The sequence below is a fragment of the Microcaecilia unicolor genome, chromosome 3, assembly GCF_901765095.1.
Source record: "Microcaecilia unicolor chromosome 3, aMicUni1.1, whole genome shotgun sequence".
NCBI classification, from domain to species: Eukaryota; Metazoa; Chordata; class Amphibia; order Gymnophiona; family Siphonopidae; genus Microcaecilia; species Microcaecilia unicolor.
Genome location: NC_044033.1, coordinates 287,817,021 through 287,841,450, shown reverse-complemented (window position 1 = coordinate 287,841,450; position 24,430 = coordinate 287,817,021). Strand labels below are relative to the sequence as shown.

The following is a 24,430-nucleotide window of genomic DNA, read 5'->3' as shown; positions in this document are numbered from 1 at the left end:
TCTTACCCGCTCAGTCGCTCCTCTAAGTTTTTTTTTTTTACCGTTCTTCTCATTTTATCATAGCTTCCTAGATCATGCAGTGCCTATAGAGCCTATCTGTTAATGCAGTTCATTGGATTACTCCCCTCGATAGAAAAACAGTTGCAGGGAACACTTTTAAGACAACTTAGGAATCACCAGCACAGAAATGTAACACAGCTGAAGAAGGAACTACCAGCACAGAATCAAAACTAGCTATTTTAGATTAGTTTATAGGAAAGAGAGGATTAGAAAGGAGTTAATAGAAAGAGAGAGGCTTAGAAAGTACAGCCAGTGAAAGAAAGAACAGCATTTTTTTTCCTTAACGTTTGTTTCAGGTGAGATAGAGAAAGAAAAGGGTTTTTTTTTTCAGAACACAGGCAGCAGAGCCCCCAATCAAACCAAAACAGCTCTGATAACAGGTCCAAGGCAGCAAAGCCCAGGCTGATCTCCTAAAATCCAGAAACATTTCCTAAGGATTGCATTTGCTCCCTTTGCAAGCTCTGGGGGTGAGTTAGAATGGCAGATGCCATAGTTTTGCTAACATATATGAGGGGGGGGGGGCTGGTGTGGCATTACTGCAGGAGACAAAATTGAGTTATCTGAAACACCAGAAGCTTAGAAGGGAGTGGAAGGGACACTGTTTTTACTCTACTGCCCGGATTCACTGCCGTGTTGGTGTAGTGATTTTAATAAATAACGCAATTCCCTTTGTGGAGTATAAGTGCTATCAGGATAGGGGCGGGTTGTTCTACATTGTTCCATGTGTGGGCACTCCATATATCTTACGCCCCCACTCTATGATAGATTTTTCTTCCCAGCACTGTTTAAATTGCTGATGCCTCTTCCCCGTTGTCTGATGGTGATAGGCAGCAACTTTAATGCTGTAGCCGATCCGAACTATGATAAAAAGACAAAAGGCTTGTGAGCGGCACAGACCGCACCAATGGGGGGGGGGGGGGGGAACCACATGTTGTGATTTGAGTCTAGATCTGCTTGATGCATGGAGGGCGCTCCATCCTAGGGAGCGTGCATTTGTGCATGTTTCCTGTTCACACCTCTCAGAGAGCTAAATTGACTGCATTCTTTTATCTATTGTGGCTTTCAACGTAGTGAATGGCGTTGATATCATTCAGATGGTGATATCAGACCATGCTATTGTTCAAGTGGCCTTCTTTGGCATATGCCTCATTATTTGCATAATGACCCTGCCTTTATTAAATTCCTGACACAGAAGTGGGAGACCTATGCTCAAACTAACATCCTTCATATTTCCATGCCAGGCCTGTTTTTGGGAGGCAGGTAAGGCTGTTATAGGGGGAGAGATCATTTCTTATATAGCCTCGTGTAGAAAACGCCTAGAACCAGATCTTATTACTTCATAAAGTGCAGGGGGCACTGGCCTGTAATTTGACTCCTGCTAATAAGGAAGAGTTCCGTCATATATAGTGTGAAGAGCCCGGCAGAACTGGAAGGAAAGGCTCCGGAAGGGCAAACAGGATCCAGGGAACTTAGGGGACTACAACTCCCAGCTTCCCTGGGGTAGATCATATGACTCTTTCAGAGAGGTTAGACATCCCCACTCCACTGGGAACTTAGGGGACTCCAACTTCCAGCTGCCCCAGGGTAGATCACCTGACCCTTATAGGGCCTCACTACAAATCCCAAGCTCCCCAGGGTGAGTTGGAGGACCATTTCAGGAGGGTTAATCAAGGGGATTGGGAGCAGCTGGAGGGAAGGCAGGAGGAGGAACCGATGGAGTGGCAGCCCTTGGAGGGAGTTTCCGAAGGCTCCAGAGAGATTGTAGCTGCTGAACCAGAACCTATGGATATTTCTGCCCTGGTTAGGGTAAAGGAGGAGAAGCTTAAAGGATTTATAGCATCCATACTCACTAACTTGATGCAGATGTGGAAGAAAGGTCCCTACAAAAGAAACCTGGAAGTTTGAGGTGTTTGACCCCACCCAAGGGCTGACTGCGGGGACTGAAGTTTGTTTTCCTGAAGGGTAAGGGAAACCAGACAATGTGCTCAAGCCTGACCCATGTGGATAGCAGGTGTTAAAGGGTGGGGGTCCCTTCAACCTCTAAATGTGCAAGGAGGTGACGGAATAAAAGGCTTGAGTTTAAAGAAGAGAAACTGTAATGCAGAAATGAACTTTATTCCGGTATACAAATTAACTTTAATCTAATATATGAACGTGAATGGACTTTTCTGAAAAGACTACATTAAACTTTGGGGGGAGAGATACAAGGGCTCGGGGTACTTGTCTGGCCCGTTTAGTTCTTATGAAACAGGGGCCGCGTTTTGTCCCAGTATTGAATGATCCAATGGGACAGAAGCTCACTGATAACAGTGGAATATTTATAACACCCTATACACAGCTTCGCAGGACTCAGGAGATTTTAGTTTTCTTGATTCTTTGCCTTTCCCGAAGGTAATGCCAGAGGATTTGGAGATGTTGATTGAACCTTTTCATCTCGATGAACTGCAGTATGCCATTCTCACGTCCCCACTGCACAAGACCCCAGGTCCAGATGGGATCCTGTTGGAATGTTTTAAGATTTTGAGTTCCGCTTTGTCACCGGTGACGAATACAATGCGGCACTGCAGACAGGGCGGCTCCCGCACACTTTATGAGGGGCAACGGTGATTCCCCTTTTGAAGCCAGCAAAGGACCCTCATCTTACGAGCTTGTAGGCCAATTTCCCTCTTGAACACAGATGTTAAATTATACGCAAAAATCTTGGCCACTCGCCTCTTGTCCCTTGTTCTGAAGCTTGAGGCAGACCACAAGTGGGCTTTTGTTAAGGGTCACAATGCAGTGATCAACGTGTGTAAGTTACTTATGGCCATGGGATATGTGCAGGAGTGTCATGTTGAAGCCTGAGTAGTGAATTTTGATCATGTACCATAGCCCTATATTTGGGAGGTTTTAGCTTGTTTTGGCTTTGTGGGCCCCATACTCTCCATGATACACCTTTTATATAATGACCCTTGGGCTCAAGTTTTGATTAATGGTATACTTTCCACTCCTTTTGAAATTCAATGAGGTATCAGACAGAGGTGCCCCCTATTTTATTCCTACTTTGTTTTGAACTGTTAGCGCTCAAATTGCTGGGGGATCCCACAGTTCTGGGTATCTTGGTGGGCCCTAAGGGGTTTATTTTGGCTCTCTTTGCAGATGATGTGCTGGTAACGCTTAATAAGCCCTAGTTCTTGCTCCCCAACATGCTGAATATTTTGTTGGACTATGTCCAGATATCTGTGGAGGAGTGACCTAGTGGTTAGAGTGGTGGACTTTGGTCCTGGGGAACTGAGGAACTGAGTTTGATTCCCACTTCAGGCACAGGCAGCTACTTGTGACTCTGGGCAAGTCACTTAACCCTCCATTGCCCCAGGTACAAATAAGTACCTGTATACAATATGTAAGCCGCATTGAGCCTGCCATGAGTGGGAAAGCGCGGGGTACAAATGTAACAAAAAAAATATGGATAAATCTGAAGCTTTGACACTTACAGCAGGCTTGGAAGCATGATGGAGAGGAGTTATTCCCTTGCGATGAACCCGAATGGGTTTGAAATATTTGTTTTTGTTTATCCCGTGAGAGCTTTCTCATCTATATGATCGCAACCTCTCTACCCTCTTGTGGGAGTCGCATACCCTTTGTGAGTGCTGGTCCAGTCTACCACTTTCTCTATGGGGTACAATTCACCTGATTTGTGCTTCCAAAGTGGATAAATGTTCTACAGAATCTGCCTTTAATTTTGCAGCTGTGAGATTTACAGCAATGGAATCAGGTGCTCAGGTGCTTTTTGTGGCAAAGCGTCCACGCACTTTGCTTTCTCTGTTGCAGCTATTCCAGAGGGGGAGAGGGAGGATTTACCTGATTTAAAAGCTTATAATGTTGCATGTAATTTACAATTTGTTAGAGACTGGATCTTTAATACTTCAACTTATTTTGATACTGTTTTTGAGTCCCCATACCCGGGGATTTGCCCCTAGCCTATGTTGTTCATGCTAGAACATGGCAGCTCCCTCGCTGATTGAAAAGCCACCTGCGAGGTAGGCCTTGAGCACTTTTCAGAGACATTTTCATTTGCCTGTTAGCTGCTCCAGATACTTGCCCATCATGGATAATGCAGATTTCCCCCAGGTCTCCAGAATCCTCGATTTAAAGTCTGGGGAATTCAACAATTGACAAGGATACACCATTTGTTGGAGGATGATACTCCCACACTTTTGTCCTATGCAACAATTCAACAAACCTATGATTTACAACCAGCAGACTGGTATTCTTATCGTCAGCACCACCATTATGCTCTCATCCTAGTGCAGGAGTTTCGCCTTGCTTTTGTGGAATCCATTTTTGAGAATTCCTGGCCTCTTTCAGCAGTAACAAAGGGACCAGTAGGGACATATTATGGAATTCTGAAGCGCACCCATTGGGCCTCCACCTGTTGCATCATGTAGTTTCATTGTGGATTACAGATTTTGGATACCACAACATTGAAAAATGTTTACAGAGTTTGCAGTCAGCTTCCCTGCTCACGAAGAGTATACAGTTGCAGGAACTTCATTTTAAATTTCTGATGTGTATGTAAATCCACCCTTCCCAGGCAAAAAGATGGGACTTCTCTCAGATGGCACTTGTGTGAAATGTGGAGCAGGGGAGACTTCATATAAACACTGAATTTTAGATTCTCCTATATCTCCAGTTTTTGGTTAGTAATATGGTAGCATCTTCATGTATCAAGCCAACTGGACACTCAATCCACAAGCTGCACTGCTAGATAATATGCAAATAAGGATTTCTGGGCTCTTTCTGCATAATGCTTTTCTGATTGCCAAACATTGCTTGCTTTCGCAGTGTATTTCTCCAGAACCGCAAACTCTGGCCCAATAGTGGGGTCACGTACTTGAGCTGTTGCGAATGGATTGACTTTCGGTGGACTCCAGAGGTCAACATGCAAAGCAGTTTTTGAAGATGTGGACACCCTTTTTGGCCACTCTTATTTCAAGGGCTCACTCTACGATTTTGAATTCTCTAGATGTCTGAACTTTGAGTATTCAGCATTGAGACCCTATTATTGATCGTTTTTGTTGCTAGGGCTATGGGGGAGTGGGTTTGATTTGGGGTTGGGCCTTATGGGGTGTTTGGATGTGTGTATTCAACGGATTTCTGTGTTTAACATTGTACCCATAGAACATTTAATTGTATCTGGGTTAAAACTTTAATAAAGAGATTGTCACATAAAGTACACACACAACGAAACGGCTTCTATTGTGTGATCTGGGGCCTTCCCCCACCCTTAGTAGCTCTTAAAAATGCAGGGTCAAGTTTGCTTCACTTACAGTTTAGACCACGAGTTAAGCCCTCTTTGCAAGAATGTTATTTTTAAGGGTTCATAGTGTGAGGTTGAAAGAGGTGCAGAGGATACTATGATTAAACAGGGCGAGAGAGAAAAAAGATTTCATGAGCAGGCAACAAAGTGAAAGGAAAATTGGAGAAGGAAGTGATGAGAATTTCTACAACAAAAAGAGTTTATTACTCATGAAGGTTGATAAGAGCTAAGTTCCATCTCTTCTTACAAAATCATAAAGGAGTTCATCAGGCTTCCAGGTCAACTCAGGTATTTCATTCCCATCATCTCAGTAAGGGCCCAGTGAATGCTGGAATCTGGCCATTAATATGGTAGGCTTCTTAGGGATTACTCTCACATTAGCACACCCCACAAGATATGCACCAGAGCAGAGATATCAAAGGAAAGATATCCTGAAGACAACTTTGTGAGGGAAATGGAAAAGAAAAGAAAAGAAACTGAGACAGGAGAAAAGGTCCAGTAAGGATCAGAAAGGATAGGCAGAGAGAAAAGGGCAGCAAAAAATAAAATAATAAAATAAATAAATGACAATTGAAAGAAAGAAAAGGCAAAAAAAATAAACAAACATTCATCTTCCCCATATTCTTGTTACTTTACAACTATTGGAAAGTTGGGGGTAAGATGACATCATAAGAGGAAGAGCCATTCTCTTATTTTCCTCTAAAATATAATTTCTAAAAGGAAGGGGAAGCAATGTACATTCCCCTGTTGTCCCTATGACAGGCCCAATGGCAATTTCATCATTTTCATCCAAGTTGTTGATTGGGCTTCTTGTAGAAGCAGAGATATCCTGGATTCTCTACAGTGTAATAACTGTAATCCCGGTAGCAAACCTTCAGGGGTGGTAGGCTCCCTTTAGCAGTCCACAAATAAAGTCCTTCCAGAAAACACAGCTTTTAGTTCCCAACAGTATTTCCCCTCCTCCATCAAATCTCAGTTCAAGGGGTTAAAGTCCCATTCGGTTTCCAAAAAAAAAAAACAAGAAAAAAACTTCCCTTTAAATCCAAGTTTCTCCCCCCAGTTCAACAGCCTGGGTTTCAGTTTTAAAAGTCTTTCTGCTTGGGTGGTTGCAGAATGGCAGTACACCGCCCACAACACAGCTAATTGACTCCTGTGACCACCCACTGCCTTCAGTCCCTGCAACTCTGCCCCAAAGTACAATTACAGTCCATGTCCACTGGTTCCTCCAAACCTGGTGTGTTGGTCTCTCCCCTTCCTCCAAACACTCCATTAACTCTGCTTCTCTGCTAGGCTGTTGGTTGGAGACCTCCTCCCCCTCCCAGGTGGAAGGAATCTTGTACTGATTTCTAACCCACGGGTACTGAGCTTTGTCATCCCTGCTCCCCCTTCTGGCCCTCGCCTGCCATCGCAGCTGCTCTCTCCAGTCCTTTTCCCCCTCCCTTCCACGTGGGGGCCATACCGGGTTTTGGGACCTACCACCCCAATCCCTTCTCTCAGGGCCTTGTGGGGAATGTAGTCTGGCCCCATACCTCCTCCTGAGCTGCTTAGACCCTCTAACCTCCTTACAACAGGGAGAACTATTCCAGCAATTGGTAATATAACCCACGTGGGGTGGGGACATTCTGGGTTTTGTGCTTACTTATAAGGAGCATTTCTGATCACCAGATGGTGTGGTTTAATATTAAGATAGATGTGGAGAGGGTTCATTCAAAAGTTAAGGTTCTAGACTTCAAAAAAGCTAACTTTATTCAAATGGGGGATTACCTCAAGGTACTGCTGTCTGGATGGGAACATCTGGAAGAAGTTGGAAAACAGAGGGTAAAACTGAAAGGAGCTATTTAAAGGCAACAAACATTCTTGTAAGGAAAGTAAGAGGAAAAGAAGTCCACTTTGGTTCTCAATAGTAGTAGCTGAAAAGGTAAGGAAAAAGAGGTTAGCCTTTATAAACTACAAGTGATCGCAGAAAGAGGAAAAGCTAAGAGAAGTGGGTAGAGTAGTCAGGAAAGCAAAGATGCAAATGGAAGGAAAAATAGCTAGTATGATAAAATGGGGGGGACAAGACATTTTTTAGATAGGTTAGTGATAGAAGGAAGTGCAAATATTTTTCTCTCTCATGACTTTATGGGTTATCGTTTATTAAAATTAATTTATTTATTTATTAATCCAAAACACGGCAGCATTGTGAGACTCAAAGGTGAAGGGGAGGAATATGTAGAAGCTAATAAAGCTAAGGTGGAATTGCTTAACAAATATTTCTGTTTTGTTTCCACAGCTGAAGGGTTGGAAGCAGGATCACAGAAGACAAACACAAATAGGAATGGAGGTGTAGTAGTTCGTGAACGATTTTCAGAGGACCATGTTCGTGAGAAGCTGGCTAAACTAAAGGTGGACAAAATGAAGGAACTTAGGGAAGTTCTAGCAGCTCCCCTAACTGACCTTTTCAATGCTTCTCTAGAGTCGGGAGTGGTCCTGGAGAACTGAAAAGAGCAGAAGTGGACCCTCTGGTAAGTCTGACTTCTGTGGAAAGTAAATTAATAGAAATGCTTTTAAAACAGAGAATAGTAGTTTTTGGAATCCAATGGATTACAGGACCCAAGGAAACATGGTTTCACTAGAGGAAGGTCTTGTCAGACAAACCCCATTAATTTCTTTGACTGGGTGATCAGAGAATTGGATCAAGGTGCTAGATGTGGTTATTTCAATTTTAGCAAAGCCTTTGACAGTTCCACATAGATGACTAATAAATAAACTGAGTGCCCTCAGTATAGACCCTAAAGTGACTGACTGGGTTAGGAACTGGTTGAGTGGAAGACGACACAGGGTAGTGGTAAATAGAGTTCATGCTGAGGAAAATGATGTTGCCAGTGGTGTGCTGCAAGGTTCGGTTCTTGGGCTGTTTCTTTTTAACATTTTTGTAAATGATATTGCTAAAGGGATGTCTGGTAAGGTTTGCCTCTTTGCGAATGGTGCAGATAATATGAGGAAGGACTTAGCCAAGCTAGAGGAATGGTCTAGAATTTGGTTGCTTAGATTTAATGCTAAAAAAAAAAAAAAGCAGGGTCATGCATTTGGACTAAAAAAAGAAAAACCCCGAGGGAGTGGTACAGTTTAGGGGGTGAAGAATTTTTGTGCATGAAAGAGTAGCAGGACTTGGGTGTGATCGTGATGATCTTAAGGTGGCCAAACAGGTAGAAAAGACAACAGTGAAAGCTAGAAGGATGCTTTGGTGAATAGGGAGAGGAATGGCCAGTATGAAAAAGGAGGTGATGATGCTCCTGGTGAGACCTCATTTAGAATATTACTACTACTACTACTTAACATTTCTAAAGCGCTACTAGGGTTACGCAGCGCTGTACAATTTAACATAGAAGGACGGTCCCTGCTCAAGGAGCTTACAATCTAAGAGACAAGTGAACGGACAGTCCAATAGGGGCAGTCAAATTGGGGCAGTCTGGATTTAGTGAATGGTAAGAGTTAGGTGCCGAATGCAGCACTGAAGAGGTGGGTTTTAAGCACGAAGATGGGCAGGGAGGGGGCTTGGCGTAAGGGCTCAGGAAGGTTGTTCCAAGCATAGGGTGAGGCGAGGCAGAATGAGCGGAGCCTGGAGTTGGCGGTGTTGGAGAAGGGTACAGAGAGGAGGGATTTTTCCTGTGAACGGAGGTTACGGGCGGGAACATAGGGGGAGATGAGGGAGGAGAGGTAGTGAGGGGCAGCAGACTGAATGCATTTGTAGGTAAGAAAGAGAAGCTTGAATTGAATGCGGTATCTGATTGGAAGCCAGTGAAGTGACCTGAGGAGAGGGGTGATATGAGTAAATCGGTTTTGGCGGAATATGTGTACAATTTTGGAGAGAGCACCTTCAAAAAGATATAAATTAGGAAGGAGTCGGTCCAGAGGGCGGGTACTAAAACGGTCAGTGATCTTGTCATAAGATGTATGGGGACAAACTTAAATATGGAAGAAAAGTAAGAGAGGAGAGATATAATAGAGACATTTAAATACCTATGCAGCATATACACAGGAGGCAAGTCTCTTTCAATTGAAAGGAAGCTCTGGAACAAGGGGGCATGGGATGAAGTAAACTGAGGAAATACTTCTTCACGTAAAAGGTGGTGAATTTGTGAAACGGCCTGCAGGTGGAGAGGAAACCAGTATCTGGATTCAAGAGAGCTTGGTACATAGGATCTCTAAGGGAGTGATAAGAGTAGATGGCATGGATCTGCAGACGGAAAAGGGAATGAGACTTGAAATACCACCTTTCTGTGGTTTTTGAAACTACATACAAAGCAGTTTACATAGAGGGGCATAATGGAACGTCGCCGGCCAAATAGGTCGCCGGCGATCTATTGTGGCGGCGGTGCTACAGTTGGCCGGAACAGTATTATTGAAAAAGATGGCCAGCCATTTTTTTTTCGATAATACGGTTTAGCCCGGCCAAATGGCGTGGATTTCGCCAGGTTTCAGATGGCCGGGTTTGTTTTTCAGCGATAATGGAAAAAAATACCGGCGATCTCCAACCCAGCGAAATCCAAGCCATTTGGTCGTGGGAGGAGCCAGCATTTGTACCGCACTGGTCCCCCTGACATGCCAGGACACCAACTGGGCACCCTAGACATGTGGGTACAGTGGGTTTTGGAGGGCTCCCATTACCAGCACAAGTGTTACAAGTAGGGGGGGGATGGGTCTGGGTCCGCCTGCCTTAAGTGCACTGCAGTACCCACTAAAAGTGCTCCAGGGACAGGACTTGTTGCTGCTGTATAAGCTTGCCACACCAGTTAACACCTGAACACGAATCTCTTTGAAAAAGTCCTTTATTTGAATAAGCACGTTTACTCACAGTTAACTGCAGATCAGAGGTTGTGCCCCACTGGCAAAGAGTCTTCCTGGTACTGAAATTAGCAGTAGGTCAGAGCTGGCAGAATGGTGTACAATGCCCTCTTTCAGCCACATTCAAGGTAAGAACTAAGTTCTCTAACGTGGCTAACACATGAAAGGGATCTAAAACTGGCTTACAAACATGGCCACTACCTCATGGACTAATGGAAGTAAAACAGGGCACACTCTGACCCAGTTAGCAGGGGGACAAGCACCATGGGAGTACAGCCCAGTACCCTACACACACCACAATGCATTGCTGATGTGACTCTGCAGTGCACCTAACAAAAAAGGTGTCACACTCACCCGAGAGCCAGGGAAAGGCTGTTGGAGGATAGAACACATTCTGCCGTCATGGAGGTGAGTACAGCATTTGAGGCTGGCATACAGGCTGGCAAAAAATGTTTTTAATTTTATTTTTTTAGTGTGGGAGGGGGTTGGTGACCACTGGGGGAGTATGGGGAGGTCATTCCCCATTCCCTCCGGTGGTCATCTGGTCAGTTGGGGCACCTTTTTGAGGCTTGGTCGTGAAAATAAAAGGACCAAGTAAACCCGGCGAAATACTGCTTATCACCGGGGTTTTTTTTCCATGATCGGCGAAAGCCGGCCATCTAGTAGCCACGCCCACGCCCGTCTTCGCTTAGCCGGTGACACGCCCCTTTGAACTTTCACCGGTGAGGCGACGGGAAAACGGCAATGCTGTCAGAAACGCAGCTTTCGATTATACCGATTTCGCCGCTTTTCCGAGATCGCCGGCCATCTGCCGATTTGTGTCGGGAAATGGCCGGCGATCACTTTTGATTATAATCTAGATAGTATATAGAGATACTTATTTGTACCTGGGGCAATGGAGGGTTAAGTGACTTACCCAGAGTCACAAGGAGTTGCAGTGGGAATCGAACCCTGTTCCCCAGGATCAGAGTCCGCTGCACTAACCACTAGGATACTCCTCCACGGCATATGAACTTTATCTGCATATATTTTTCTGAGTTTCAATGACTACCTCACCTGCAGAGGGAACGTCAAGTGGGGGAACAGCTCCCTTTGCTTGAGGCAGACATCACTTTCAGCCCGGAGATATTGAGTCGGCCCCTAATGCTGGTGTTGGAAGACCGTGAACAGAGGATACTCCCTGAGCCACCTCAGGTAATTAAGAGCTCCTCAGCAGGGTCTGTCCAGTCAAGGGAGATGCCAGTCCTGGCTGCATCTTCCATAGCAGCTCAGGCTTCCAGAGATGCTGGAGATGGGACAGGAAACACGGCTGTTTGGATGGAGGACTTCTCTCAACTACAGGCAGCCTTGAGTAAGTCATCTTCTCTGCAAAAGCGAATAGATACTACTTTAAGTTCACTATGGGACGCCATGGCTAGTATGGAGGAGCCTTTGTCCCAAAAACTGTTTGCTGTTTCACCACTTTTCTCTGGGGATTCAGCAAGGGTCGCTTCAATTGAACATTAGACTAACTATTGAGAAAATAATTAATACTATGAAAAGTAAACTGGGTGAGAAACAAAATGCTTTCATAAAAGATAATAAACTGTTGCACTGCAAAATTGTAAACTTAGATAATATTATATAAGGTGTAAAACTCTAAAGTTCATAAATTTTCCATAGGTATCAGCTGAAGTACCTCTTATAACTTTGAAGAAATACTTAGATGCAGGGGTGTGCTGGTAAATTTTTAACAACAGGCTCTTTCTCCGGACGTAGCCAGCTCTGCAGTTGGAAGGGCTAGGGGTGGCCGGGGTGAGCAACACTTGCCTCTCTCTCCTCCCTCCCTTCGTGCGGGCACGCTAGGCATACCTTTGCTGGCAGCTAATCAATGGACTGCCACCACTCCCAACGTCTTGCTCTGAGCAGCATGCTGGAACTTCTCTCACATGCTCGAGAAGTCCCAGCCTGCTGCCCAGAGCTGGAAACAAGGAGCGGCGAGCAGCAGTAGTCTATTTACTTGGCTGGCAGGGCTCAGCATCCCCACCAGCAAAGTAAAAGATAATTCAGCAAGGGGCCCAAGCTCACATTTTGGGAGCCAGTTGTTAAAGTAGCCATGGAGGGCCCTACTTTAACAACCGGTTCCCAAAATTCTTAAAAACTTAACAACCGGCTCTTGCAAGCCTGCTCCAGTACACCACTGCTTAGATGAGACCTTTAAAGTCCCAGAGGATTCTTATCCTCCGATATCTAAAACTTATGCTCCACCTTTTGATAAAGAAAAGAAGATGGTCAACCTGGTGTTACTAATTATAATGTATCTTTTGATTTTTTTTGAATTTGAATCAAGTTATAGAAGATGATGCAACAGACATAGAACCGGCAACTTTCTGACTTTTGTGTTGAACTGTGTTTGGGTTTTAAGACACTTCTTTCGCCATCGGGACTCACTTTTCCTAGGTTGTAAAGTAAGGGCTTTTCCAGATGTGGCAAGAGAAATATAGAAGCATCGCCAACAATTTTTGGTCTTAAGGTCACGGGTTCAAAAACTGGGAGCCATTTTCTTGTTAAATTATCCTTGCAAGTGCGTTATTAAACTAAATTTGTTCAAATATATTGTGGATCTGAAAATGTAGGGTTGACATTTTTGTCTGAAAAATGTAAGAAATTGCCTTCAGTGAGCTGTTGAGAAGATGCAAGTCTCAACAGTTCTCATCAGAGGACTTAGCACCAAAACGTTTCTTGCGCTGGGCCCCTCTTGCCTTCTGGGTCCTTTTCTGTATATACAAACAAAGAACACACACATTAGGAAAAGAGCCTTTACTTGATTAGTGTGTGAACAGGATTGTTTCTAAATCTACACTAATGAGAGGGTCGCAAGACTGGGTTAGAAGAACAAACCTAGAGTACTTATCTCTAGATAAAGAATTACTATTGAAAACTGTTTTCTCTTCTCATGTTCCCAAGCCACACATATGTTTAGACTAAAGTAGTAGTCTGTAGTGGTTGAACTTCCCTCTTCAATAGCTGAGAAATACCATGTACTAGACAGGTTCCCCTATTTAACATCTGTAACCTATCACTCAAAGACCCCTGTCCTTTGTATTTCTGCTATGAATAGAATTGATTAATTACCTCATGTATGGTTTCAGAACTATAAAAGTAATCAGTTGCACTACTAGTATGGAGAGACTTAGAAGCAGAGAGATGTCTCCCACCTTGGTAACAAGATACCTTATGCAACTCTAAAATATAAAGACCAGTTTTACTCACCACTTGAGGACTGTATTTTATTTTTCAGAATCTACTTTCGTCAATATTTTTCTTTGACCCTGAGCACTTGAAGACCTTCTTAAGTCACCTGTATTTTCTATCTGCCCTTCCAAGTACTTTCAACTTTAAGTTTGTTGAAATGTGTATTCTTCTCTTTTTTTCCTATATAACATTTTGCTTTGTATTTAGCCTTGCTCCCTCACTATTTCTGTAGACTGCTATGATGGATCTAAATTAAACTTGTTTTTCTTAACTTATGTAATAATATTTGTATTGTATTTTTTTAGATGTCTTTTTCTGTTATCCCTATTCCTAAGACTTGGACTATAGCTAACACACAGGAGGCAAATCAGAACCCAGAGCCTTTCATATGAGAGTGAAATGGGTGAGAACTTAACGCCTACACCAGAAGGCGATGTACTGAACTTACCTTCTAGTAGCTTTCCTTTCCACAGTAACCCATTTTTTAATTTCAATTTGAAGTAACTTCTGGTCTTAATGCAGTTCTATTATTCTTAGCTCTGACACTCAGACTCTCCATTTTTCTCTCATTTCTGTCTCCTAAAAGCCCTTGCAGCTCTAATTTTTCTATGATATATTTACTCCTAACCCCCATATTTCCTCTTTCAGTATATATACTTCCCTTGCTCTTTCAGGTCTAACCACAACATGCCATCTCTTCCTTGAAATGCACTAGCTCCTGAATATTAGACCACAGTCAGGATAAAGAAAAAGTTACTCCTTGGAACCAGAACCTAAAACCTTCTAGATACAACAGCTCTACCATGTTATCCCATGTACAAGCCGTAGAAATATGGCTCTCTTTGGCATAAATCAATATGGCACAATTGTGCAGAAATTGGCCCCAGCCCCCCCACTAAAACCAGTAGCTTTCTGGTCTAGAGTTCTATAGATCAGCCAAAAGGAGGTTCTCCTAGAGGCCAAGCAGTAGAAGCTCAGCTATCATTTCTCAGCTGCAGCTACTTCTCACCAAAAGAGGGAAATTATAATACCGTATATTACTCTTATAGGAAATGGGAAAACTATGACACTGGCTTGAATCTTACAAGAACCATCCCATAAATCTGTGACATCCTAATAAAAAAAAAATCAGTCCTGTGTACTGATTCTCTATACAGAAGGCAAAAGTAGAGACTAATAGACGATTCACCACTGGAGACGTGAGTCCAACAGTCTTTATTATATCAGAGATAACGACCCGACACAGGCCGTGTTTCGACGCTAAAAAGCGTCTGCAGTGGTGAATCGTCTATTAGTCTCTACTTTTGCCTTCTGTGATTCGTCATCATAGAGAACTTTTCCTGTTCTATATTTTGGATTTTGGTATCCAGGCTTACCATGACCTTTCACCATGGGAGAACGTGTTGAGTTTTCCAACAGAAAATCTCTGATATAATAAAGACTGTTGGACTCACGTCTCCAGTGGTGAATCGTCTATTAGTCTCTACTTTTGCCTTCTGGGATTCGTCATCGTAGAGAACGTTTCCTGTTCTATATTTTGGATACTGGTTCTCTATGTCATAGCATATTTCCTTTGACTGAAATTCAATACAGACTGGAAATTCTGAGATCAAGCACTGTACTAGGTAGATCGAACAACTGAGCACTTACCTCTGTCCTCCATAAACTTGTATAGCTGCTGCATGAAGTTCTCTCTCTCTTCTGGAAAAGGTTCTATTTCCTCCTAATTGAAGCAATAAAAACAGGCATAACAACCACTACCAAGAAAATTTTAAGTGTACTATTTATACACTAAAAACACAATACATTCAGCATGATTTTACCCAGGATTCAAACAAATTATTTATTATGTTTTCATGTTTGGCACATCGCAGCCACTGTTGTCTAGTCTAACTCCATTAATTTGGGTCCTACCCAAGGACCTGGGAATCAAGGAGCTATAAACACAAAATACAAAATGTATCTTGTTCCAACTAGGGTAAATTTTTTTTTTTTTTTTTTTTTTTTTGCAAAACTGATGTGGTTATATCTTTTAAATTAAAAATTTCCAAGAATTTTGGGAACCCAACTCGTATTGCTTCAAGATCTCCAGTAACAACTGCTATTACCATCAACTTTTCCTTCAAAGTCTTTCCACCTTAATCATGGTATTTTATTATTTTTTCTAGTTGTTTTTCATCAATTCTATCATCACCGGGTATTGCCACAAAACCACACATTTATCTTTGCTATGACTATGTCAAGAATGTTTGGTTCTAAGTGCCTGTCAGTTTGTTTTGTAAAGTCCCACAAAATCTTGACCTGCTCATTTTCTATAATCTTTTCAATAGCATGATCCGAGTAGTTGTTTGCTGCAGTCATTCAATCATGGCATTGTTTATAGTCAGTATGGACTATTTTGCTACAGTTTACAGTTTCAATCTTTGGCTTTGCATAATTGGCATTTGCTGTCAGTTTAACTTTTTTTTTCAATGTTAGCTTTCACGACATTTGTTTATAATGCATGTTTATGGGCTGCTAAGATCATTCCTTCAGTTCAAGTGCTCCAATCTTAGCCATGATAACATTTTTCCATTTTCAACCAATATCTTGTTTTTGGCCATTATTACTATTATTAACAACAACATTCTCCCTTCATTATAAACATAACGGATACACAAACTAGTGGAATATCATTGTTCCTCACCTATACTAGGTGTCTTCCGTAGACAGCAGAACTGATAAATCACACAAGTAGAGCCATGATGGAATATCTCTTTCTCTGAGCTGAGACCTACTGTAAAGTTCTAAGCATGTGCAGCCCTTTCCAAATGCAGCAGTCTCCGTCCTTCAGTTACTTCTATAGCTCAAGAAGGAATGTAACTCTCAGGGCAGTGGGATGGATTGTGTGCTTAAATAATCCTGCTGTCTAAGAAAAACACTCATTATAGCTGAGAAATAATGTTTCTGTTGATAAGCAAAATTGTCAGGCACAGAAGTGGGTGACTTCCAAGCTCAGGGCTGCTCAGTTTATCCATAATTTGTCCACTGATCAGTAGCACGCTACTCAAAGAAAAATGCAAAAGTTGTCCATGTTACAAAGACATGATGGCCAACAATGAATGCACTGTCTCTGATTATGGACTGGCTAAGCAGTATGGTGAAGTGAAGGTATGATGCCATGACCAACTGGATGATTTGCATATACTGTCCAGCAAACCAGATTTCATGACAGCCACAGTAGCTGCAGTAGCTTTGATTCGGTGAGAGGCACCAGTTTGTTTCTGCAGAACTGGACACAGAATGCTAGTCAATTTGCTAAAGCTCACTGAATCATTTGGATGTGAATTCTGTTGGGGTCAAAGGAGATTGCTGCATTTTTAATAGATTCAGATCTTTTAAGGTAGTAAGCAAGAGCCTTTGGCAGTCCAGAATGTGAAGGGACTTCTTGCATTTATTTATATAAAGTTTAGGGAAAATCAGAGGAAGAACTATTTCCTTTTAGATATGAGAAAGCATGACTACCTTTGGTAAGAACTTAGGATGATTATGTAGAACAACCCTGATGTGATAAATTGAATGTATGGTTCACAAGTTACTAAGGCTTGAAGTTGACTTAATACTTCCAGCTGAAATAATTAGTATAAGAAAGAACACTTTCCAGGTAACATAACTGAGTAGATTGGCAGTTGGCTCCGAAGGCTGTTGACAGATAAAGACAGAGATAAGGCTGAGAGAGCACTGAAATATACTCTTACAGAGTATGCTTGGAGACTCAGACCCGGTAAAGAATTGCTCTGTAGTTCCACTTCGGTAAAAATTACCGATCAAAATTACCGATCACTTTGGAAATACAGATCAATTTCCAAAGTGAATAGCATAAATGAGCTGCTCGCTGCTTTTGTGACCAGCTCATTTGCATGTGATAGGGGGGAAGCCAGTCGGTCAGCTGAGCATGCGCCTGGCAACCAATCACTAAGCGTGGCTGCTATGCGCATGCTCAGAGCAGCGCTTGTGTACGGCTTTCATACACTCAAAGAAGCTGCATGTATGAAAGCTGGTGCAGCTTTTTTTTTCTGAGCTCGGGGCCCGGGGTGTACTTCCAGGGCTAGAGCGGCGGAAGACGAGCAGACCTGTGTTGGGGCTCCAGCGTCTTCCCTGCCGCCCCATTGCCAGGAAAAAGCGGCACCTGCCTACAGGGGGAAATAAACTCCTTGGAATTTGTATAGTCCTGTGCCATCTTTACTATGTTGAACATGCTGCTGCTGGAAAGGTCCACTGGATGAAAAAAACATGCCAGGGCTCAGAAGCTGTCCGTGCCACCTATGAGCATGTTCTACTTCCACATACTGCCATAGTCAGAGATCTCCCTGTTCTGACACGTCTTGTTTCTCCCCTTCTCCTACTTCCAACAATGAAGAACTATCAGGACTGACAGCTCCAGACCTCCTGTTAAATTTTCCACGCTAAAGGTAGGGGCTGCTTCTATGCATCATTCAGAAAATGGCTGTGTATTGCTTTGCATGCACATTTGTACAGTAATTAGCTCATTATAATAGCTTTGCATACTATTTTCACTAGCTGCTACCGTAACAGGAAAAAAGCTTGGAGAACCCTTTTGTGCATCTCGCTAAACTGTGGTTGCTAAAACGGCTAGAACCTGTGTAAAAACTATGTTGTTGGCTCGTAAGGTTTTGTGCTTCTGGGCCTGAGTCAACTGAGATAGTACAGGTAATGCAGTATGACATTCAGAGGACACCGAATAGAGATAGAGAATTTTCCACTTACAGGTATAAGAATGCCTGGTAGAGGGTTTTCTTGATGAGGGCCAAGATATTTAAAATAGGTGCTGACAGAACTAGGGTGGAAATTAAACACTGTTCAAAGCTCCATGCTGCTAGCAACTCAAGTTTTGGATGTAAATTGGAGCCCTTTGTTCTTGGTTAACTGTGATAGAAATATATGAAGCCTGCACAGAAGAACTGGAAGCCTTATTAGAAGAGGAAAACAAATTCTGTTGAGACCAACAGAGTGCTATGAGAATCACTGGACTATAGCCACCAAACAAATTCTGCAAATTGGTCTGACAAAAACCAACTGTCACATTGGGAATTTGGTTCAAGGCAGTAATGAGATGTGAATGTGTGGACTGAAGACCACATTGCAGCCTTGTATATCTCCTCAGTGGAGGCTGACCTCAAGTAGGCTACAGCCATATCTATGGCTCTGATATTGTGAGCCGTGACATGACCCTCCAAGGGTCATCCCAGCTTGGGTGTAAGTAAATGAAATGGAGTCTGCTAGCTATTTGGATAAAGTGCATTTACCAATGGCTATCCCCATCTTGTTTGGCTCAAAATAAACAAAAAGCTGGGTGGACTGTGTGGGCTTTAGTCCGCTCCAGGTAGAAGGCTAAGGATCGCTTGCAGTCCAAGGGGTGAAGTGTGCTTTTGCCAGGATGGGCATGAGGCTTTGGAAAGAATATTGGAAGAACAACTGACTGATTAAGATGGAACTCCAACACTACCTTAGAAAGAAACTAAGGATGCGTGCAGAGAACTACTCTGTTATGATGAAAACTTGTGAATCAGCTAAAGGAGCTTTCATCAGCTGGGTGAGGATGACTTTGAGGTCCTGTGACAGTTGGAGGTTTGATAGGCGGGGCTTTTTCAAAAGCAAACCTCTCAAAAAGCAAACTAAAGGCTGTACAGAGATGGACTTACCTCCTATGCGGTGATGGTAAGCACTAATTGCACTGAAGTGAACCCTTACAGTGCTGGTTTTCAAAGCAGAATCAGAGAGGTGCAGGAGGTACTCAAGCACCATCAAGGACACTTGTGCCAGCAATAGCACTGGCTCACTCTGTCCTGGAGCCCCACGATCCATCTGTTGAGCAGTTGTTAACACTGGTGCCTTGCTGGGCATCAGGACCCAACACAGACTGATGCAGTGATGCTTTCCACATCAGGGGAGGAAGCTGCACTGGAGTCACACAGCAGACCTGAGTGTCTGGTATCAGGGCCTGTACTACTTCAGTAGAACGAGGCAGGCGCAAACTCAAACCTACCATGAGGAGTACTTTGCTGAGTCTGAAATGGTCTGTTCATGGGAGTCTGAATACCTCTCGGAGGAAAAGTCCCTTCCCCTCCACAGGATAGAAAATGTCCCCATCTGAGTTACTCTCCATCATAGGTTTTGACAGGGAAATGGCAGAAACCATTTCATTTAAATGGGAGGCATAGGACAAGTACAATTGGGGATTACTAAAGATACAGGTTGAGACTTTGGGAGGGGCAGCTGATAAGTTTTTTATACAAGGAAATTAATATTATCATAAACAGTAGAGGAGGGGGGCTGTTAATCGTGAAAGCTTGATGACTGCTGGTAATGCTATATCCCTTTCTAAGCATGTATTGGTATTGGAATTCTTGTTATTTAATGTGGGATTAGTTCACTTTGATTTGTCATCAATAAAATTTGTTGAACACTAACATTGTTAAAACATAAAATGGAGGGGAAGGAATGGGATAAAATGTTAAAAGTTTGATGATGGACTGTACCGTTGTGCTCTAAGGAGTACATGTTTATTTTTGAATCTATGTGTATTCATATTATTGGCTGTATTTCCTTTGCATTGCCATCAATAAAAATGTTGAATCATAAATGGGAGGCATAGGATGAGTCTAGGGTAGAATTTTTTTATCATCCTGTACTATTACTGTACATCTTCACAGAGATCTCTAGGATGCACAGATGAAAAATTAGGAAACCCCCTCTCTGTGCAGGTGGTTCCTAAGAAGTTTGATTTATTTACAGAAACCAGAAGGCTCCACGATTTGAGTAGGCTCAGCTTCTCTACCACTCTAAGGGCAAAAGGGCCAGATGTCAAAAACTCGTGCCTCTGCTCCCACAGGTATGTCTCTGGGTAGAAAAGTTTATCAGGTCTCAATGCTGAGCAGAGGGCCTTGGTGCAGAGAGTATTTGAGTTTGCAGACATTCTCCCCGATGAGCAGGCAACAGAGCTTCGCCAGCTGGTCAAAAAGCAGGATTATGGGAAGTAATAGGCCAGGGGGTGCATTTGACTCTCTGCCACATAGCTGTGTGTGTCTGAACTGGAACTTGCACTTCAGGACAGCTTAGTGGATGTCCCATGCTGAAGAGATAATCTTTTTGAAGACAAGGTGTAAGAGTGAGTGATGCTTGGATGGCGACTCTGGCTGTGAAGAAGTAGGGCCAGTACTGGGCAGACTTAGTAGGTCTATGTTCAGTATTGGCAATTTAGTTTAGGATGGGCTGGAGGGGGCTTCGACGATGACTTCAGTAGCCAGAACCGAGGTCAGTGCTGGGCAGACTTTTATGGTCTGGGTCCTGCAATTGACAAGATGGACTCAGATAGGCTGGAGTGGGCTTTGACGGCAATACCAGTAGTTGAACAAATGAGGTGGCCTAGTGGTTAGAACAGCAGACCCTTCATTCATGGGTGGTGGGTTGGAATCACTAGGAAATCAGGCGCATTATCCATGTGGAACATGCACTCTGAAAAGTCTTTTTTGGTTAGCTCTGTGGCCTAACAGTTAAGGCTGCAGACTGGGAGCTGGGGGAAGAGTGACTGATTCCTACTTCTTCCCTAGTTGCCCAACCCTTTCCAGCATTAACAAGCTAGGATAGAGTCCACCAGGGATAGAGGGTGACCTTAAAAAGAATATTTGTAAAGCTTTAATATTACATTCATTGTTGAGTTAATCATGAATTGATAATGAGTGTGAATGTAAGAGGTTGTTGACCTAATAAAGAAGCATGCTGACATCGTTAAGCCCCTTTCTCGGTCCCTTCCTTCTGCCTCCTCCACTTCTCAGAAGTTTTCAGGGGTCCCAAAGAAAAACCTACTACTCTCAAATGTGTTGGTTCATGCCTTCTTCCCATCCACAGCAGCATGCGAAACCTTGGCGCTCCTGTCCTCGGCAGCATTGCTCTCAGAAGCCCAGCCTGTTTCTCAGTCAAAGCAAGAGACAAGTTTTGACCGGCTCCAGAAAAGCATAGCTGCATTCAAAGTGCCTGTCATGGATGACCTTCCGGTAGGAGGTAAGGCTGAATTTTTACCAACAAAGGTGGCCCCTTTTAACCCAACCTTTGGGTCCTCCATATTGTCCAGATAGGTTATGCACTTAAATTGGCAACAAAGACCTGCAGATTGCCCACTGAGAGTATCTTACATCAGCTCTCAGCATGCAAAGGAATTCTCCGCCCTTCTAAAGGCCATGATGGATGAACCAATTCCACCAGGGGAGGAGGGGAATGGATTCTATTCGAAGTACTTCCTCGTGACCAAAGAGAAAAGTTTCAGGATGATTTCCCTGGGCACCCTTCTTCCCATGATTCTGAAGAACAATTGGTTATGCATGCATATTCAGATACTCCAATGCCACAGGAAATATCTCGGATTTTGAGTAGAGAAACACCACTACAAGTACCATGTTGTGTTGTTTGGCCTCCGATCCACTCCCAGAGCGTTCACAAAATCTCTTGCTGTAGTCGCAGCGTTGATGCGGAGACTGGGAGTTCAGGTTTTTCCATATCTGGATGATTGACTGATGGAGACAGGAACCAACTGAGAGAATTATTTGGGTATTGGAGCTACTAGGTTCATCCTCAACTACCCCAATTCCCATTTACACCTGGTATAACAGTTGGAATACATAGGAGCCCTGCTAAACGTGATTTAGACTCGAACCTTCCTACCACAGGAAAGGGCAATTGTGCTCATCTCAATAGCCTTTCAGGTTCGCAGCAACTAGCAGGTCACAGCTCAGCACACATTGAGCTTACTGGGTCATATGGGCCGCCACAGTGCATGTTACTACCATGGCACACCTCCAGTGGATCAAGCCACAGGGAACCTTGCGGATGTTATCTCAGTCACCCCAGAGCTGAAGAAGTCTCTACTCTGGTGGACGGTGCACTCCAATATGACACGAACTGCCATTCCAAATTCCTCCCCCACAGAAAATACTGACTATAGACGTCTAACTCTGGAGTGGGGAGCACATGTAGATGGGCTTCACACACTGGGAAATTGGTTTGCTCAGGTGGCCAAGTCAATCTTCTGGAGCTACAGGAAATATGGAATGTTTTAAAGGCTTTCAACGATTGACTAGTGAAACAAAATTTGTTAATTCAAATAGACAATCAGGTTGACATCTACTATGTCAACAAGCAGGGGGAGTACAGGCTCCTATACCTTGTATCAGGAAGCAGTTGGGATGCGGTGCTGGGCCATCACCCATAGCATGGTGTTCCAGGCCATATACCTGGCAGGGAAAGACAACAGTCTGGCGGATAGGCTGATTAGTGTGATGCAACCGCACAAGTCAACATGGGCGCAGCTCATAAGGTCTTACGAGAGTGGCGTAACCCCTCAGTGAATCTTCCACTCATCTCAATAAAGTCCCTCAGTTCTGCTCCAGACTCAGGTCCCACAGCAGACTAGCATCAGATGTTTTCTTCCTCCATTGGGAGGAGGGCTTTCTGTATGCGTATTCTCCAGTCCCTCTAATAGGAAAGATGCTGCTAAAACTCAAGCAGGACTGGGGGATCATGATCCTCAATGCACCTTATTGTCAGAGGCATATCTTGTTCCCTCTACTTCTAGAGTTGTCCCCCAAAGAACCGTGGAAGTTGGACTCTCTTCCGACCGTTGTCATGCAGAAGGTTTCAGGTTTATTAATCTTTTGATATACTACCCAGGCCTTCAGAGTGACTTACATAGTAATAAGCAAAAGTAGATAAATTACAAATAAACTAGGTAAGTAAGACTGGAGAGAGCTGGAAGGGAGAGAAACAAAGAAGAAAAGAAAAGAAACTGGAACTCCATTGGGCAAAGCACAGGGCCAAGTGAGGTAAAGCAGAGCAGAGACAGAATGCAGTTACATACAACCCAAACCACTCCAGCATGTGAAACACTTGGCGCTGGTTTCTTGGCTGGAGAGAGGCAGACAGAGGCCAGGAGGGAAGGAAGGACTAGGGGACTCCCAGATGGGAGAGATCACTGAACATAGGTGCTCCTGAAAAGGTGGGCTTTAACAGCAGACCAAAAGTCTGAAGAAGTAGGAGCCAGTCGTAACTGGGAGGGTAGGGTGTTCCATAAGGAAGGACCAATTCCAAAAAAAAAACTTTGGAATGAACAGGGTTGTGTCTTAATTGTCAGAGCAAAGGGATCTGGAACATATGAGACTGAGATGAACTTAGGGTTCTCGATGGAATGTAAGGGGGCAGATGCAACAGATAAAAGTGGGGAACCAGAGTATAGAACGTTGCTCAGGGTCAAAATTTTTAAAATCATCCAATGGGAGATATGAAGCTAATCAGGCTCTTGCAGAAAGGGGGGGGGGGGGGGTGACGTGATCAAATCGCCTTGAATTGGTAAGCAGTTCAACGGCAGTATGTCACACTAACTGAAGGCATCGGCGTTGAATGGCTGATATGCCATATAAGAGGACTGTTACAGTAGTTTTAAGTTGTTTATAGAAGCAGCACTGAACCACAGAGGAAATGTGGGTGTGATAGGAGAAGGTGGAATCAAGCATCACCCCAAGGATCTTTAAAATGGGTAGGAAAGTAACTGGGGAGCTGGCCATGTTAATAGAGGGTAGGGGGTAGAGGCCATCCTGTTCAAGAATAGTGTGCGAGTCTTGTCTGAGAAGTTTAAGCTTCGCCGAGGAGAGCCAGTCAGCTATTAGGCACAGTTTGTCGTTCAAGGCAGTGATGATATTAAACATTAGCGGACAGGCGTGAGGAGTGGATGGTAGTCAGGAGAGGAGTCATGTAAATGTTGAAAAGTACAAGAGCAAGTAGGAAGTCCTGTGGTACACCACGTTAACTCAACACTAGAAGATAAATTATCCCAGTGCACATAGTGGCTTCTATCACGGAGATAGTCTTGGAATCAGTGGAAAACTGTGCCAGAGATACCAAGGTCAGAGAGGCAGAAGAGGGATCACGTCTGCATCCTTCCTTCTTGTCCTTGGTCCTCAA

At 43.5% G+C, this 24,430-nt stretch overlaps 1 protein-coding gene across 2 annotated transcripts in view; it reads right to left on the bottom strand.

Annotated features, from left to right (window-relative positions):
- Positions 1 to 24,430, bottom strand: part of ARID4B (AT-rich interaction domain 4B) — a 1,313,885-nt gene that overhangs the window by 596,828 nt on the left and 692,627 nt on the right. For both annotated transcript variants that reach the window (XM_030198147.1, XM_030198148.1), the window contains exon 12: positions 15,071 to 15,143. In XM_030198147.1, coding sequence (XP_030054007.1) covers positions 15,071 to 15,143 — 73 coding nt within the window. The remainder of the gene's footprint in view (positions 1 to 15,070; positions 15,144 to 24,430) is intronic.